Source organism: Dendropsophus ebraccatus, chromosome 10, assembly GCF_027789765.1.
Source record: "Dendropsophus ebraccatus isolate aDenEbr1 chromosome 10, aDenEbr1.pat, whole genome shotgun sequence".
Taxonomy (NCBI): Eukaryota; Metazoa; Chordata; class Amphibia; order Anura; family Hylidae; genus Dendropsophus; species Dendropsophus ebraccatus.
The window spans coordinates 28,882,105-28,900,434 of NC_091463.1; the positions used below are offsets into that span (position 1 = coordinate 28,882,105).

At 40.4% G+C, this 18,330-nt stretch overlaps 1 protein-coding gene across 1 annotated transcript in view; it reads right to left on the reverse strand.

Annotated features, from left to right (window-relative positions):
• Positions 1-18,330, reverse strand: part of NR6A1 (nuclear receptor subfamily 6 group A member 1) — a 186,147-nt gene that overhangs the window by 21,418 nt on the left and 146,399 nt on the right. Inside the window, exon 4 of the mRNA XM_069986389.1 lies at positions 2,025-2,255. Within this exon, the coding sequence (XP_069842490.1) occupies positions 2,025-2,255 (231 nt within the window). The remainder of the gene's footprint in view (positions 1-2,024; positions 2,256-18,330) is intronic.

Below are 18,330 nucleotides of genomic sequence, written 5' to 3' on the forward strand. Positions count from 1 at the left end.
AATGTAATGAATGTTTTTGCCTTGTAACTTCTTATGCGGAATGAGATCACTCACCAATTTTTGTAACTTTTTTAAAGCACCGCTAATAATAAATGTACCTCTAAACGAACTGAAACCACACCCTTTTTAACCAAAAACCATGCTTTTTTGCCCCCCCCCCCCCCAAAAAAAAATAAATAAAAAATCTAATACACATAATAAATGTGATGCATAATACATGAGTCGGTTCAATTAGATTTAACAGGGTGCTCAGTGTGGCGCTCTAAGGCTAAGTTCACATCTGCTTCTGTTCTGCGCCCTTTCTGCCAGGGAGAAAAAAAAACAGCCTTTACACCGTGCTGTAGTTATATCTATTGTCCACTAGGTGGAGACCACACACCAGTGAATGCCTCATAAGGAGGGCGCTGATAAGAATATAGAATAGAAAAGAACTCCGGGAGATCAATGAGGCCATAACTATAATTCATTTTGTCACACAATAATATGTTACAAGCCACGGCTCCATAATTTAACTTTTTAACAAGATTTTAGTCTCAGATTTAGAATAGAGGGTTTTACCATAAGGCATCTATTGATGTGTATGTGAATTAAATTACAGACAACTGAGCACCTGTCTATACTAGCCTGCCCCAATCCTCCCACAGCTACTATATTTGACTGGAAAAGCAACAACATGGAAGAATGCAATTAAAGTCAATGGGGTCACTGCTGGTATCCATCAAGCATTGGGTATGGTACTGTGAAATTGTTCACTTTATGACAGAAACCATATCACCAGTGTGAACAGAGCCGGATATACATTATTCACAAGGCTCTGTTCACATCATGTTTATGGCGTCAGTTTGATGTATACACTGGGTGAAGCTCCTGGCATATACGGTAAACAGAAATCCCAGACGCAGTGGCATTCTCATATGTATAATATATCCCATGTAATGTATATACACACTCATTAGCAAAAAGAAAAATGCACCCATGTGTCTCAGGTCAATATGTAAATGATTACAGGTTAAAGTACTTCTTTGCAGCTGGATTTAAAAAAAAAAAGTCTTTCAGGGGGTATTTTTGGGTACTCCGGCGATTTTTTTTTCCTTTTAAATTAACTGGTGTCAGAAAGTGCCAGAGATTGGTAATTTACTTCTCTTAAAAAAAAAATCTCAAGTCTTCTGGTACTTATCAGCCACTGTATGTCCTGCAGGAAGTGGTGTATTGTTTTAAGCTTGGAGAGCAGAAGAGGTTTTCTATGGGGACTTGCTACTGCTCTTGACAGTTCCTGTCAATGATCGAGATGGCAGCAGAGAGCACCGAGTCAGACTGGAAAGGATACAAAACATCATGCAGGGCATACAGCAGCTGATAAGTACTGGAAGACCTGAGGGTTTTTTTTTTTTATAGAAGTAAATTACAAATTTCTGCCACTTTGACACCAGTTGATATGGGAGAATTTTTTTTTTCATTGAGGTACCCCTTCAAATACCAATCAGGTTAATGGAGGCCTGAAAACATGCTTAAAAACAGGCATTTCCCCACATACACATTAAAGGGAATCTGTTGCTAGGTTTATAATGCCTTCAATGAAGACAGCATGAACTAGTGACAGAAATGCTGAACGGATCAGTGTATTACTTACATCATTTCAGCCGTTCTCCTAATGTGCAGGAGAATAGGATTCCTGCTACACTCTTCCCTCTGTCCTCCAGCTGCTGATTGACAGTTGACTGCCCATACACAGCATGGATAGATAACTGCCAATCAGCAGCTGGTGGGCGGAGTTTTCTGCTTCTCATGAATATCCAGGACTACTGTGCTCACGCACATAATGGAGAGGACTACTTATTGTCCATGTTATTCAGGAGGATATCTCTGGATCAGCTGCACAGAACATTGTAAGTGATACATCATTCTGTTCAGCTCCTCAGTCACTAGTTCATGCTACCCTGAGATAGGACGACATAAACCTGCTGACAGAATCTCTTTAAGCCAAGACCAAACCTATGATGTGAACACACACACAGCTGTATTACCTTTCCTGTTCATCCCCATTTGGAGGCACTTGAGGAGTCGACAATACTGGCAGCGGTTCCTCTGTTTGCGCGACATGACGCAGTTCTTGTCGCGACTACAGCGGTAGACTCTCTTATTGCAGATGCTGCGCTTAAAGAATCCTTTGCAGCCCTCACAGGAAATGATGCCATAATGCAGGCCTGTGGCACGATCCCCACAGATAAGGCACGCTCTCTGGTCAACGCGATCATCTGAGGGAAAGAGAGAGAGAGAGAGAGAAAGGTTTACAATGTGGAAAGACATCTATCACCTCCACCACACAATATATAAAGGGGTTCAACAGGGTTAACACCATTTTAGTGGTAATAGATACAGAACCCAGCAAGTTCATAGACTAGAAAGAAGTCCCACTCAATTCTAGTACTAATGCAGAGATAGTATTCCTTTAAGCATGGTTATAGTCAGTCACTAATGCAGAGATAGTATTCCTTTAAGCATAGTTCTAGTCAGTCACTAATGCAGAGATAGTATTCCTTTAAGCATAGTTCTAGTCAGGGGCTAGTGCAGGGATATTGCAGGGACAGTGAAGTTTTGTTTGGTGTTAGTTTAGTGTTTAGGGGAGGATTGGGAAAGATTAGGAAGCGTTAGAGCCAGTTTCCTTTGTGTTGACATCTTCTGTATCATTCTTCTCTTCTGTCGCTATTATTCATTTATATAATCACCCAAGCCATCATCTCCAGTTCTATTTCATTAATTGTGCTGCCATCTTGTTTTGGTTACCTTTTCATACTGATTCGGGCTTGTATGCTTTTATCATGTGACTTCTTGCAGGTCATAATATTCTGCTCTACTATAAGCCCTGGGGGTATTTGAGTACTGGGACCTGGGATCACAATCTAGAAGAGGCGACTTCTGAAGGTGATGCCTTGTTCTCCAGTCTAGGGACCCATCAGCATTGTTACACACAGGCCTGTTTCCTACTACGGGGTTAATGTGTTCTAGTGCCTGATTTGGCCTGTGGGGGGCGCTTCAGGAAGAATGAACATTAGCTGTTATTCAAGGCTGGGTTTACATTTGCCTGGTGATCTCTTGCACAGTCCCCGATGGGAATTAAAGGGGGACTCTGGCGAAAATCTTTTTCTTTGAAATAATTGGTTTCAGAAAGTCATACAGATTTGTAATTTACTTCTATTTAAAAAAAATCTCCAGTATTCTAGTACTTATCAGTTGCCGTATGTCCCGCAGAAAATGTTGTTTTCTTTCATCTCTGTCCATGTCAGGAACTGTCCAGAGCAGGAGATGTTTTCTAAGGGGATTCGCTACTGCTCGGGGCAGTTCCTGACACGGACAGAGATGTCAGCAGAGAGCGCTGTGTCAGACTGAAAAGAAAACATTTCCTGCTGGACATACAGCAGCTGATAAGTATGTGAAGACTTGAGATTTTTAAATAGAAGTAGATTACAAATCTATAAAACTTTCTGAAACCATTTGATTTGAAAGAAATTTTTTTTTGCTGGACAACCCCTTTAATGGGAACGCTTAAATCTTTGCCTTCAACGCCCCATCCATTCCCTCATAGCCTGAGAAGGGTCTCAGTCTGGACCCGTGGACCATTCTGCAGATCAAGAAGAGAGTCATGAAGCGGCGCCTAGATGGTGTATATGCCGTATAACTGTAGAAGAGGACATGCACACATGCATCCAGGGAATTGCATCCTATTTGTGGGTGATGGACTTGCAATTTTTATGATTTTTTTTTTAGTTTTTCTGATATACTTTTGTGCGTTTTGTTGGCACAGATGGGAGTGTCCCCAGCATGTTTCTTGTACAGGGGCCCTATGCTGTCCTTGTCTGCCTCCGGTCTCCACCCAGTTCCCACTACCTCTAGGATTACCCCCAATTCCTCTCCAGTCACGTCTGGGTGGTATGAAGCAGGATTCCATACACTTCCTGATTTCTTCCCTAAACAAGAGAGAGATTCCTCCCCACAATCCCTCCTGTGAGATGCGGCGCTGAGATACATTAAGGAGACTTATTTTAAGTGACTTGCAATGTGAAGCCTGATTTAAGATTAAACGCAGATCCCAGATAATGAGGATACATCTAGGTTAAGGAACGAGAGCGCTCCAGTCATCATCCTGGCAGTTTCCTCTCTTCCTCTGACATCTCCGTCCCTGAAAATGACGGCACGCCAAGTAGGATTGTGCTCACAGAGTCGGCAGCCCAATTCTGTCGCAGTGGGAAAGTTACCATCAGACGATACCAAATCTCACATGACAGCTCTTCTCGCTCGCGGACATTCAATTTACATTTTCCGTTCTATCTGACAAACGATAAAAGCCGGCATGAAACAAGATTAACCCCTTCCTTACAGGGACGCACCTCGGAGAAGCTTGTTTTTCCTCTTGCCCCATCCTCATCCTCTCCCAAATTCCCAAAGGGCTGATCACAGAGAACAATAGACCGCAAATGTGATTTCTGCCCATACTCTCAGCAAGTGTATAGTACTAGTATAGTATTAGGGTCTAATGTTGCATCACAAGCCAAGTATATATCCAATGAAAATCCCCCCCGACTGCTAATGTGTCGTCTATTTCATTATCTTAACCAAACAATCCCCCTTAAAAGCTTCAGCTCAGCTACATCTGTTATTTGTCAATATACAATAATAATCTATATACAAATCAGGTTAGCGGCTTTACTTGATGGATGGTCAATGTGCAATGCAATGCAAAAATGTATAGAAACCCCATAGATAACATACAGGCAATGGCTGTAACCACTGAATAAACAGCATTATCCCCCCCCCCATATGTCCTGCTGACCCTTGGGAACCACCTGTGCTGACGCTCATAATTTATCAGCTCCAAGACAACCTGAATCTGTATTGATTTACAAGCATACATATGTATTCACCCATAGAGCTCACAGAGTCCTCTGCTCTACAGTATATAAACCATTCTAATAGAATAGTAGGGTTATAACGGAGATGAATGGCATAATGGTATATACAAGGCTGGTCTCACAATGCTCTGTATCCTGTAAAACCTATAGCAGTCCCTCCATATGGTGTGCTTTCCTACAGTGGATATATCATACAATCTACCATATATACCATATACAATGCCTCCAGTTTTCTTAAAATATATATACTCTGCCCTTATTGCAATGTCACATAGCATGCACAAATAACACCCCACATACCATAGCAGAGTTGTCCCATAATAGAGATGAGCAAGCCTCGAGCACACTCAAGGTTCATCCAAAACAGAGTACAAGAAGTTGGATGCAGCCCTAGAGAGTGTGATGGAAAACATGGATACAGTTTAGGGCTTATGGCTGCACCCAACTTATTCAGCCACCGGTAATCGAATGCTCGGGTTCGGACAAGGTTCTCTCATCTCTATACCACACACATTAGAATATTTTTGGCCTAACACAATGAATTGGTCTGGAGGCCTATGTGGGAGAGAAGATTTCCACATACCCAATCCTTTTACTTTTAGGGGTGAAACAGTTGCCGGCGGTCTTCCCACTGTATCCACCCTCTGCACGGAGGTTTAAAAAAGCGGGAATCATTGCAGAGAGTCCGGACCATCCCTAGTCAACATCAATGGTATATGGCTAGCTTAAAGGGGTTGTTCAGCGTTAGAAAAACATGGGCACTTTCTTCCAGAGACAACACGACTCGTCTCCAGTTCAGGTCTGGTTTTCCATTAAGCTCCATTCACTTTAATGGAACAGAGTTGTAAAACATACATCCAAACTGGAGACGAGAGTAAGGGTCCTATTCCACGAAGCGATTTTTCGACGATTAACGATCTCAGATGACCACTATGGCGAACAACCTGAAAACGTTCACCTAATTACATGGAACGATGATCGTTAGTTCTGATCCTTTTTGCGGTCGTCCTGTCGTCACTACCGCGTTCCTCGCTACTGCAAACGACCGAACGACGTCTTATTACACCGTACGATGCGCAAACGATTTGCAAACGATCAATGATAAAAATAGACATTATTATTAAAAAAAAAAAAAAAAAAAAAGATTATAGTTTAATTACGAACAATCTAACAATTTTTTGAAAGATAATCGTCTTGAGGAATAGGGCCCTAAGGCTCTTTGGAAGAAAGTGGCCATGTCTTTCTAACACTGGATAACCCTCTTTAAAGGGGTTGCAACGGGTATTTTTTTTTTTACCCCATCTTTAGTACATTAAATATTTAAATAATAATATATATTAAATAATTGTATGGACAACTTCTTTATTTAAAATTAAGATTGACATGTACGCAACAACATGATGCAATGCTGAGCCGTTTTGAGATGACATATTGCTTGTGGTCTAGCCTTAGAGGCCACCAATGACGGAAACCTTTGGTGGCATTGAAAATATCCCTAATTTTATTGCAACATAAAATTCCTATTATTGTACATTCTTTGTATTTGTTTTTGCCCTGTATGGTGTTTTTCAGCTGCTATACATTACATTATGGACACAAGACTAATGGTCAGACAAAGTGATATGACATCTTCATGAGCTCTCTCCTCATTATTGGAAGAGGTTTTAATGTTACTTCGAAAACTAAAAGGAAGCTGTGGATTTCAGGAATTCCTTTCAAGAAGAAGAAATGTCACAAACCTGTCATTGTGAGCTATTTATATGAAGGGAGGAGCAGGGAGTGGACAATGGTGTGGGATCAATAGCCCTACATTCCAAGGGCAGGTCCATTCAATGTTACTGTACAGATGAGGACAACCTGTCACCATAAAGCCTGACTGGGGACTCGGGGTCACTCAGAGATAGCGGAGGTTCCTGAACCCTGGACAAAGTCCTGGAATAGAATGGGGAATGTTCCCGTTCTGCTCATCGAGGCTCTTTTTGACCAAAAGATGGTCTATTTAGACACTGGACAATGATGTTTTTTCGGAGATGTTCCTAGACAATCGTGTATTCTAGAGTTCGATTAACATTCCCTACTATAAGTTTAGATCCTTTTACTCTTTTAAGGAGTGTTAAAAATTCTATTCGTCAGAGAAAACAATACGGCTGCCTTAATAGGCAACACAAGGCATTTCCTCGAATGGGCAAAATTTATTTTTCGCCTATCCCCAGAATATGTTGTCAATCAGTTTGTTTAATAGGATCAGTGAGGCTGTCGATCTGTGGTTATACAGATTATAGGTGACAAGCATGATCATTACACAACATACAGAGTCATCTGCGTCATTATGTATGCCAGTGCCGTGGCTGGGTGTTGGTGCCCTTCCAACCTATCCTCTTCATAGGTCATTAAAATTTTTTCACGGAAAACCCATTTACTACCAAACAGAAATACATCCCAAACCCCTAACCATCACCACAATACCACTTCATAACTAAGCACCGTGAATTTCATGGTATCCAAATTGCTCACAATCCTGTAACGGTAGCCATATTGATTTTCACTCCAGATGGACGAAAAGAAGAAGTTTTAATCTTGTATTAGATTGGCACAATTCGAAGACACATTTGATAACATTTTTTATTTAAGAGGAAAATTTCTTTGAAGTATGTCAAACTGAATCATAATATATAGTCAATATGATGGTAACCCTTTCCTAGATTTTTTTTTTTAACCAGTACTGTTATGGGAGCATTATGAATATTTTTGCATTTCGGACATATACAGTACGCACATCGATGAAGACTACCTCAGTATTTGGAGGAGCGGACTGCAGTCTGGTGGAGATGCCTGTTTGGTTTGTGGATGTCAATTCCTAGCACATTATTTACGGCCTCTCGGGGAGGTTGTTTAGGGCTGGCAGTCGTCAGGAGAGGAATGCTCCAGTTGCAGATCACTGGACAACTCTGTTAATCTGTCTGAACATCTGACTTAGAACAATCCTCAATTCCTGCTCCTTTGCTTTGTAGCCATGAATTTTTCTAATCTTTTGCAATGCTTTATCAGATCAAATATAGGGATGGGATTAACCTCCCCATGGCATACCAGGTTATTGGATTTGTCACTGTGTTTTGTTTTAGTCCTGTCTGCAAAAATTTTATGTAATTCACGAAAGAGAATTAGGACTCGACGAATGTGAAAATAGGGATGGGCTTATATGCGAATTATGGGTTACAACTAGAGATGAGCGAACCTTGAGCATGCTCGAGTCCATCCGAACCTGAACTTTTTCCATTTGATTAGCGGTGGCTGCTAAACTTGGATAAAGCCTTAAGGCTATGTGGAAAACATGGATATAGTCATTGGCTGTATCCATGTTTTCCAGACAACCTTAGAGCTTTATCCAACATCAGTAGCCCCGGCTAATCAAATACCGAACGTTCGGGCTCGGATGGACTCGAAACCGAACCCGGTTTGCTCATCTCTAGTTACAACCCTTAACTCTTATGTAAAAGTTATAACATTAGAGAAGGGGTTTAATTTGTGGGGTAGGTATTTATTTTTTTTTTAAATCAGACATCTTAAGAGTCAACAAAGTGGAGGATAACAGCTCTCTTTTTTAGATGGAAATATACAAAGTGCACATGATCCCTGGGATTGTAGAGAAAGCAAGAAAGCCCAGTGCATATGCTCATCAAACATTAAAAGCCAAATACCCTATGGCCTTCACCATTTAGAGGTGTCGAGCATTGTACCTCTAAGTTCCCAGAAACTCCTATGGCCTCTACCATCAAGAGGCTTCACGTATTGCGCAAGTACTGTATGACCTCTACCACTGTGGAGCTTCAAGTATTGCATCTATATGTTCCAACAAAACAAGCATCAAGCCATGGATGAACCAAGTATCTCTCAGGTCTTGATGCCCTTATGGTCTTGGGTCTTAGAGGACTAAACACAACATTTTAGCCAAGTGCCTTAATCTCACCTCAGATACAGTGAGATGCCTACAATGTTTGGTCGACCACAGACTCAGATTGTGGCACGCGGAGAATGAGCCAAGTAGAAGGCATTAACCCTTGTATGGTCAGCTGTTGACAGGCTTCAGTTGGCAATTAAAACTCAATGTAAAAGCATGCAAGTGTGGCTCATTGTGTTGTGTTGCAGATTCTTATCCTAAAGCAGTCAGCAGCTTTGCACATCAAAGACGCTTCTGATGCAAAAGATTGTGCCGTGTTTTCAGGGCAAATATTGTGTCTTATGCAAGAAACCAAAAATGTTCTCTGCACACACAAAAACTGAATTGCTGCTCGATGCAAGAACACCTACCTAACTCTTCATGGACATACCTTTGTATAGGTTTTCGATAGCTATACAATTTATATAACTCAATATGTGTGCATTGTGGCAGATCTCATTACTCACACTGGGATCTGCAAAAAATCTAGTATTTATAGCCAGCGGAGACCTTGTTGTTCCACTGCTGGGACCAAAGAGCAAGAGTAATCTTGGAGCACTATTATGGAGTGGAGGTATATAGCAGCTGCTCCTCTTTCCTTGCTCTAAAAGGTAGGACTCTTGGTTCTATTTCCACTAATGAACCAATGAAGAATGAGATGAGGATTATGAATCCTCCTTATGTTTGCATGGGTTTCTTCATGTATAGGTGCCACATTTAACAGCACCAACCCTCTAGAAGGCCATTTCGTGTATAGTGTTATTCTGTCATCTTATCCTCTAAAAAGTTACCTAAGACGACCCGACAATTTCAATACAGGACATGATAATCTGATGCAGAATTTCTAAAATGTGTGAATGGTTTACTATGGATTCTTTTACACATTAACCACCATCGGTCAAGTTTCATCAGTATCACAGAAGTTTACCGCTGCCCTTTCCGCATCACAAAGGCAGAATCACACCTTCCACTACGAATTACTGTATGTCACCTACTTCTCTTGACTATTCCTGGCAGCTGAACTTTCTAGCGCTACACGAAAAACTGATGGATAAGAATCTTTGGATTTTTACAAGGCCCTGTAGGAATTCCAGATGACCCTATTAAGGACTCCCAAGGCCCTATTGATTTCATGACCCTATGCTCTCTGCTTCCTTTGCATATTAATGGGGACTCCTTGTGTTATACTGCAAAGTATTGGGTGGAGTGAAGGCAACATTACCATTGACCTCTCTATGCTCCCACTGCTTTAATATGCAAAACCAGTCCCTTTAACCTTGATATTTGAGGCTGTTCTTCCATAACCAAAAGAAATGTAATGCTATGACTGCCATTAGTACTGTATATACTTCAATATGTGGTTTTGCTGGTAACTAATGTAGCAAAAAAATTAAAATTTATATTATATATATATATATATATATATATATACACACACATACACATACACACACATCTACACATATATATATTCGAGGGGAAAATAAATAAATAAATAAAAAATAATTTTATATATATATTTCAGAAGGTCTATTACAATCCAGATACATTTAATAAGGATTAAAATTCCTTAGATCTAAATTATAACCTCACACACTTGCATGCATCAGACCCCAGGAAGGAATCAAGACCACCCACAGATTAGTACAGTCAGAATTGACTCACTGTACTCTGCCCTGTGGTCTAATTTAACAAAGCCGCTATTGGTCATACTTTACATTATGCACTTTCGACAAAGAGGCTACATGATCGGCAACATCAAAAAGTCACAATAATTGAAAGATTTAGAGTCACACTACTACAATTACTGTCATTGTAGTCTATAGGCCATGTTAAATATACAAAAAGAGAGGGTGAACACCATCAAATCCCAGAGCATGAGCAAAACCATGAATTATGAGTCACATATACTAAAAGTACTATTAAGGTCAGAATTCTATTTATGGAATCCAACTTGGCCCATTCTCTTGGAGTTTTTGCAAGACAGCCATAAATAGGTAGATGTCTCAGGGTCAGATAGACGATGGCCTGTTAGGACCTAGATTTTCCAACTATTCGAAACCTGAATCGTTGCAAGATTCTTCCCATTCAACTTCAATTATACAGTGTTTTTGAGAAAAAATAAATTGGGAAGATTAACAAAGCCAAGTGCACAAGAGTTCTGGCTCAATTTACACCATAAAACTGGCATATATGCCTTGCACAACATGCACTGGACAAGTTTGAGCCTTACTAGACAAGGGGTATAAGAGGAAAAGAGTATAAGAGGAAAAAGGGAATGTGGCCTATACGGAATATTAATGTACCTTGAATATTGGTGTAACGTGAGCCAACCAAAACAACGTAAAAAATTATATAAAGTGTTTCTAATATGTCTCTCAAGATCCACTTAATTTAATTTATTGTAGTGAGCACAGTAATACGTCAGTAATGGTCTAAAGGTCCCCACAAACATTATTGAAAAGTCAACCAAACGCACCATATTTGGTCAATCTAGGGTGTCCTAACTCTAATAATATCTGTACTGTTCTGTACTCAAGGATATAAGCCACCACTGGAGTTGTCTGGCAGCGGCCTATCTCACTATTCAGAACCCCAGAATGTTCAGCTGAGCTAAACAATCATGTGTAAAGAGATATAGCTGGTGGCTGAATGAAGATTTGGCCGACAGCTATTGAATGTATATTGGAATCTTAAGGGTATGTTGAGTATCAGTAAATCTACTCCAATATTTCCCACTTCATAGCGCAAAGCTTTGTGTATGGCCAACAATCAAAGTATAGCTTGGATGGGATTCCTAAAGGTAGCCCAATATTCTTCTATGTTACCACTATAAGTTCAATTGTAGTGTAGAGCGGACTTGAAGAAACTACAGCCTATGGCTGTATCCATGTTTTTCAGAACTCCCTAGAGCGGCATCCAACTTTTCCAGCCACTGTGAGTGAAATGCCACGTTGAGTGGACTTGAGGCAACTGTCCTCAAGGGTCGCCAAAGCCGGACAGTTTCCTCAAGTCCACTGAACACTAGTTAAATGTAATCTACGAGACGTTCTCCTTCCTTGTACCTCAAGTCCACTCAACACTAGTTAAATGTCATCTACAAGACATTCTCCTTCCATGTACAGGAGACACATCATCTACAAATTCACCGAGCCTTTGAGACCTTGGATATCTGACTTATGACATTATACTTTTGCAGGGCTAAATAATTTGGGGTGGGGGGGAAACTGGTGCATGAACATGAACAACAACAACAACAACAACAACAACAACAACATGTGGTGACCACAAGCTGGAGTTTATCTTTAGTGCAACCTCTGCAGGCCAACTTCATTGCAGCACAAGTGCTAAAGCAAACATAGTTGCAGTGTGTGAAAATGACAAAGCTTACAACTCAACCTCATCTTGAACCCTGTAGAATTTTATGGCTTTTGCTCCGTAAAGCCTCCCCCTTCTCACATTAAAGGGGGCATTGTTTCAAAGGTCACGGTGGGGTTCCTTCCATGTTCTCATACAATATATATACGTTTTGCAGTGACATCACCAGCATAAAATACACATTCTTCAATTATTCTGATGACCCGGGCCACAGCCTCCAAAAATTTTTATTCTGCCTGCCATTAGTCGAGCCATCTATATTAAACTGTCAATGACCCAAAGGTTCAATAGTGAGTAAACACCAAAAACAACATAACAATAGAAAATAAGCGATACAATTTTTTGCTAGCCTCATAGATGTTGTTGAGGGTCATGGGTGGCCATTGTTGAGTAATAAAAGTATTGGTTTACCAAAGATTACCCTACTATAGCATCTCAATGCTATCAATCAATGACCAGAAGGTTATATGGTGGAACAAATACACCCAACAGATCTATGGTTGCTAAAAGATAAAAGTAATCACAGATACAGCAACAAGGCCCAGACTTCAATGAGTTAAATAAAACCCCCAACGAGCTTTGAATAGTTAGATAAGATAGAGCTCACCGAGATAATACAACATTTTTGGAAGGCAGAAAGATAAATTGTGTTAGAGATTTTACAGCTTCAAAATAAATAAATGATCTAGTGTTTAGACAAAAGAAATAAATCAAACTATTCAGGTGACAGATACAAAAAAAAAAATTTTGAAAAATTGCTGAAATAACTACAAATTTATTTTCGCAATGAAAGTTATCTGGGTGACGGATCACGACTACAGTTCCCGCACCAGTATATACACTCATAGCAATGACTATGAGGGTAGAAAATAAAGCAATCTTTTATAAAATGGCCACCTAAGGGTGTTCAATAGCAACAAAAACAGATGAAGAATGGAATGGAAAATGGAATCCTAGCCAAGAACAGTAACCTGGAAATTACTAAAATTTCAAAGGTGATGAGTTATTGCTTAGGCTAAAAATTTGTTAGGGAAAGCTACAAAGAATGGTAACAATAGTAAACTCTAATAAGCCATTTGCAAAGCCAATGCGGCCTAGCAACAGGGCATTTCATAGACTTTAAAGAGAGTAACCCAAATAGTTTGCCACATTTGCACATTTTTGGGTACAACGGCTAACTGGGATCTGCCAAGGTTTAAAAGTTAAGGTGTCCTTGATCTACAGGATATGGCTATGTTCAGACGTTGTAAGAGACAGGCCGAGTCACGGAAAGGCCGGTCTCAGAAGAGATAATCCCGGGCGGGACTGCAGTACCGGCCAGATGATCTTTAGCGCAGCTGAGAACTGATGAACTCCCCACCGCACACAATGGAGCGTGCGCTTGGAGACAAACGCTCCACAGTGTGCACTGACAGGGTTTTCTGCGGCCACTATTCATTGAGTAGCTGCCGCAGAAAAGTGACACGTTAGTTTTTCGCAGCGCTGCTAGGGATCCCGGCAGGAGCGTATACTATGTGTATACTCTGTGGCCGAGAATTTTTTAGCCTGCAGCACAACGTAAACGTAAGTTCCGTACTAATCACGGCCAATTACTGCAGAACTTATGTTGTGTGAACATGGCCTATTTATATATATATATATATATATATATATATGTGTGTGTGTGTGTGTGTGTGTGTATGTATGAGAGAGAGATACTAAAAGGGCAGATTAGATGGACCAAGTGGCTTTTTCTGCCAACAATCTTCTACGTTACAATAGACAGAGAATATAAAACCAGGATCTATGATCTATCCAGATAAATTCATCCTTTTTGAAAAGGCCTACCTTAACCATAACCATGTAAAATATTACAGCGTGCACTGGCCCGCTGGAAGGAAGAATAAATGTGTCTTCTTTCTATCACATGTACTTTGCCATTAAGGTTGTAGTATCCACTTTATCGGCCCCAATCCGCCAACAGGGAGGCGCCATAACCATCTTTCTCATTTTGCTACATAAACCGTTTTTTTCTTATAAGAAGAACTGACTATGTATCTTGCCCTCCTTACAAATAACTGAATGTGTGATTAGGCTTAACCCATAAGTAGTCCAGTCAGCGATAGAAGGGCCAATAAAGTGCTGGTATGGGCTATGAGACATGCAGTAAGTAAATCTAATCATTACCTATGGGAGACAAAAGGTTTACATACTGGTTGATCATTGATCACTATGGAAGGTGCACTGACCAAAAGTTGGTACCACCTCCAATGTCAGGGATCTAGTATCAAGTATTACGTAAAAGCGCTATTATTGCACCCTCTTTACGATGCACTGATGTTCTTGATGCATTAGTAGATAATGACTACTACTTTGTATGTGAAGGAAAAAAAGGAATTCAATAAAAAGATCCTCAGGTCAGATCTGGAATTATCCCAAGAAATTCCTGCAGAACTGGATCTCTGACTGTTTGGGCGGGTTAGTTGGGGGGTTTACTGTAAGCCCAGTCAAATGGTCTGATCTGATTTCTGACCCTTCTGCTTGTAACCCAGGAAAATGATTACACTCAATTAAAAGGTAAACACAAAGGGCTGAAGGGGTCTTGTCACTTATTGATCCCTTACAGATGCTGAAATTCACCTCCCCCCAACAGACACACATTGTGCAGCCACCCACCCTCCCACCCCCTCAGCATTGGAGACTTCCTGCACACTAACCCATGTGCTGAAAGACTGGATTTTGCTGCTCTGCTGAATTTGGCAGTGGACTGACCCCTCCTGCCAAATAAAGCCATCAGGTGGGGCGGCCATGTGGGAAAAAAAAAAAAAAAAAAAAATTCCAGAAGTTGGGATAGGCTGAAAACTGGTCTCCTGCATTGAAAGGCATAAGCTAGGATATCCTATGTATTTGGGATTAGGGTACAGTGAGGTAACAAAGGAAATGCCGAATTCAGCTGGATACAGAAGCACGGCAGGGATAAGCCTGTATACAAACATAATACAATGTCATGGGGATTAGCGTTTCATCAGGCAAATAATGGCTTCCCGAGACATTCTCGCTGACAGTCTTAAATTATAATGAACAAATCTGCAGAGGCGTCCGTCACGAAGCTGTGAGACTGTAACCTCTTACAGCGGCCAATCTGCCCTCTACCGTGACTGTAGATGACTAGTGCCATTCGGTATATACTTACAGAACAGTAAATTATCTATCTATCTGGCTTCACCAGTCATAGTTTCCTACGTGATGGAGTTGTGAAACACTAGAGTCTGACAATGCTATGACCCTACTAAGAACTAGGTATATATATTGGTATATTGGTATATATATATATATATATATATATATTGGTTACATGGACAGATCACTACTAGCTATAGTTCACAAGTTCCTACATGGAGGACCAACATGGTTTGACTCTACTAAGAACTGGGTATATATCTTTGATACAACGGACTGGGTACATCCCTTCATCGACACATCATAAAATAATATCTCTGAGACTGTTAGTGGTCATACTGGCCATGGTGTAACCTTACTAAGAACTAGGTATATACATTGGATATATGTTGCTAGGTCCTACTCACATGTAACTATAGACTGAGTTGTATGGCCCATCTGCCATACAATAAGGGACTGGCTGAATATTTCACAATGACCAATACTAATGGTATATCTTAATTCATGCATGTCTTTGACCAGCTTAGCTGAGATTAGCCTCTTCCCTAATACATCATTTAGGCTAATGGGACAATCAAGCGTCTGCTCTGGCTAAAGGGCCATTTACGTTGGGGCAATTACTGGCCCAAGGTGAACTCTAATGAGCATGTGCCGTGATAAAGGGCCTGGTTACTGTATCTGTATATAAAGTATTCCACTGATAAGGCCCAGTAACGTGAAATGGATGGATACCACATTACATGTTGTTCATACCTAGGACACTAACTGGAAGCGAGACCGTAGAAACACTATGGAAGTGCTGGCCGTTATTTTACACACCACGCGACTTACTACTGGAGCTAAAAAGTTTCCATAAACCATTGCCATATTAAATTTGTATTGACCCTAATCTAGTCCCTTACCGATATATATATGTATGTGGCCTGACATCCATCTCTCATCAGAGACAGCCTTCATTAACAGCTGTCTGCTGTTAATCCTGTGACACCCTGGGCCAGCTGTCGCAAACGAATGTGATTTAAGGGCAGCCCCCCACACATGCATTAAGTAGCCCCCCACACATGCATTACGTTGCCCTCCCCCTCCCCCCCCCCCCCACACACACACATGCATTAAGTAGCCCCCCCCCAACATGCATTTAATAGTGCATTACTGCTGGTAGCCATGTTGTGAGCTGTATACATATCACAAGGCAAATCAACAGTTCTCACCATAACTATGAACAATCCTCAAGGCCATGTATGTGGAATAATAACTCATAGAAAATGCTAACATTTATAACTAAACCTACTGTATGCGGCTCTGAGGTGTCCCTTATAATGCATTCACATGAATGCATTTATGAATGTCATATATTGCTTGTGCGTACCTCATATGCAAAAGGGAATAGAATGTAAATATAACTGGAACAGTCACGAATACAGAATATATACTGATGTATTAAATTATAGCAATACAATAATCTTCTGGTTGTACCCAGAGAAATAATGATCGATTTATCTAAGTATTGGTTGGAAGAGGAAAATACATATGAAAGTGAATGAATGAGACTGATAGATAGGAGATAGATGATAGATAGATAGATAGAGATAGGCAATGGGAATTAAATATGAGATAGATGCATAGATTTACACATCATACAAATCACACTGACGTTATGATCCTGAAAGCAAAGTAACTGGCCAGTCCTCACAGAGGAGGAACAATACATTCCTGACTCTCCTGAGCTAACAAGCCTAAAGTTTACGAAACTTCCTTTCCCAGTTGCGAAACTAAAACAGTTCCTCTCCTCCGCAGTCCTGTCCTCCTCCTGCCCCATATACCTCACGACTTTACCAGCCACAGTAGTTTTGGTCATTGTGTCACACACTTCACATTAGCAGTCTATACTGAAGCCCTAGAAAAGGTATAAGAATACATTATATATATATATATATATATATATATATATATATATATATATAATAAAACTACACCAATATCTCCTTATTTATAATTGGATGTAAGTCCTATGCATAAAAAAACATATGATATAGAACATGAAATGCTGTAACCAACGTATACATTTTGCATGCACAAGACTAAAATGCCTGTAAATCGAATCAAAATTACTAATTTTAATACACATACATACTGTATGTATATATATATATATATATATGTATATATATATATATATATATATATATATATATATATATATGTATATATATATATATATATATATATATATATATATATATATATATATATATATATATATACACACACACAGTATCTATCACACACACACAGAGTATGCAAAACACACAGATCCACTACTGATGTCTGCCTGCCTACAATCCAGAGCCAACTAGTTGAGTCCCAGCAGACATCATCAGCGTTTGCCCTTCCACAATGACCTATGCGGCCTGATGCAGGAGCCAGGTTCACGGCACATACCTTCCCATGTATCCATCTCATGCCTGTCCGGGTGTGCTGATGTGCAGCCATGGAGCTGGGCATGTCACCATGCACCCAGCAGCATGATGGGGACTTCTCCTGTTGCTTGCAATGCCTATTCTACTCTGAGGGCTGGGAGGGACAGGGACCCTTCCTCTCTCTCTCTCACGGGTCAGTTTACAAGCTGGTCATGTGACCTCACAGTTCAAGCCCTAAGGTCAGTTCTGGCCTGGGGAGGGAAGGGTGGTGGTGTTAGGGGGGGTTATTACCCTGGGGTTATCTAAGTGGAACTGATCACCCTTATTCTCTGTATATTACTGCAGTTCATGGTCGAGAACCTAAATAGTACCCTTAAAAAATAAACAAACATGTTGCAAGATAAGGGGGGCTATGGAGAATGCCCTGTCCTTCTGATAAATGGTTGTGGTATATTTACTTGGATCTTATATTAGAAGGTTAACACTTCAAGTACATGAATATTTTTTTTTTTTTTTAGGTTTTAGGTCT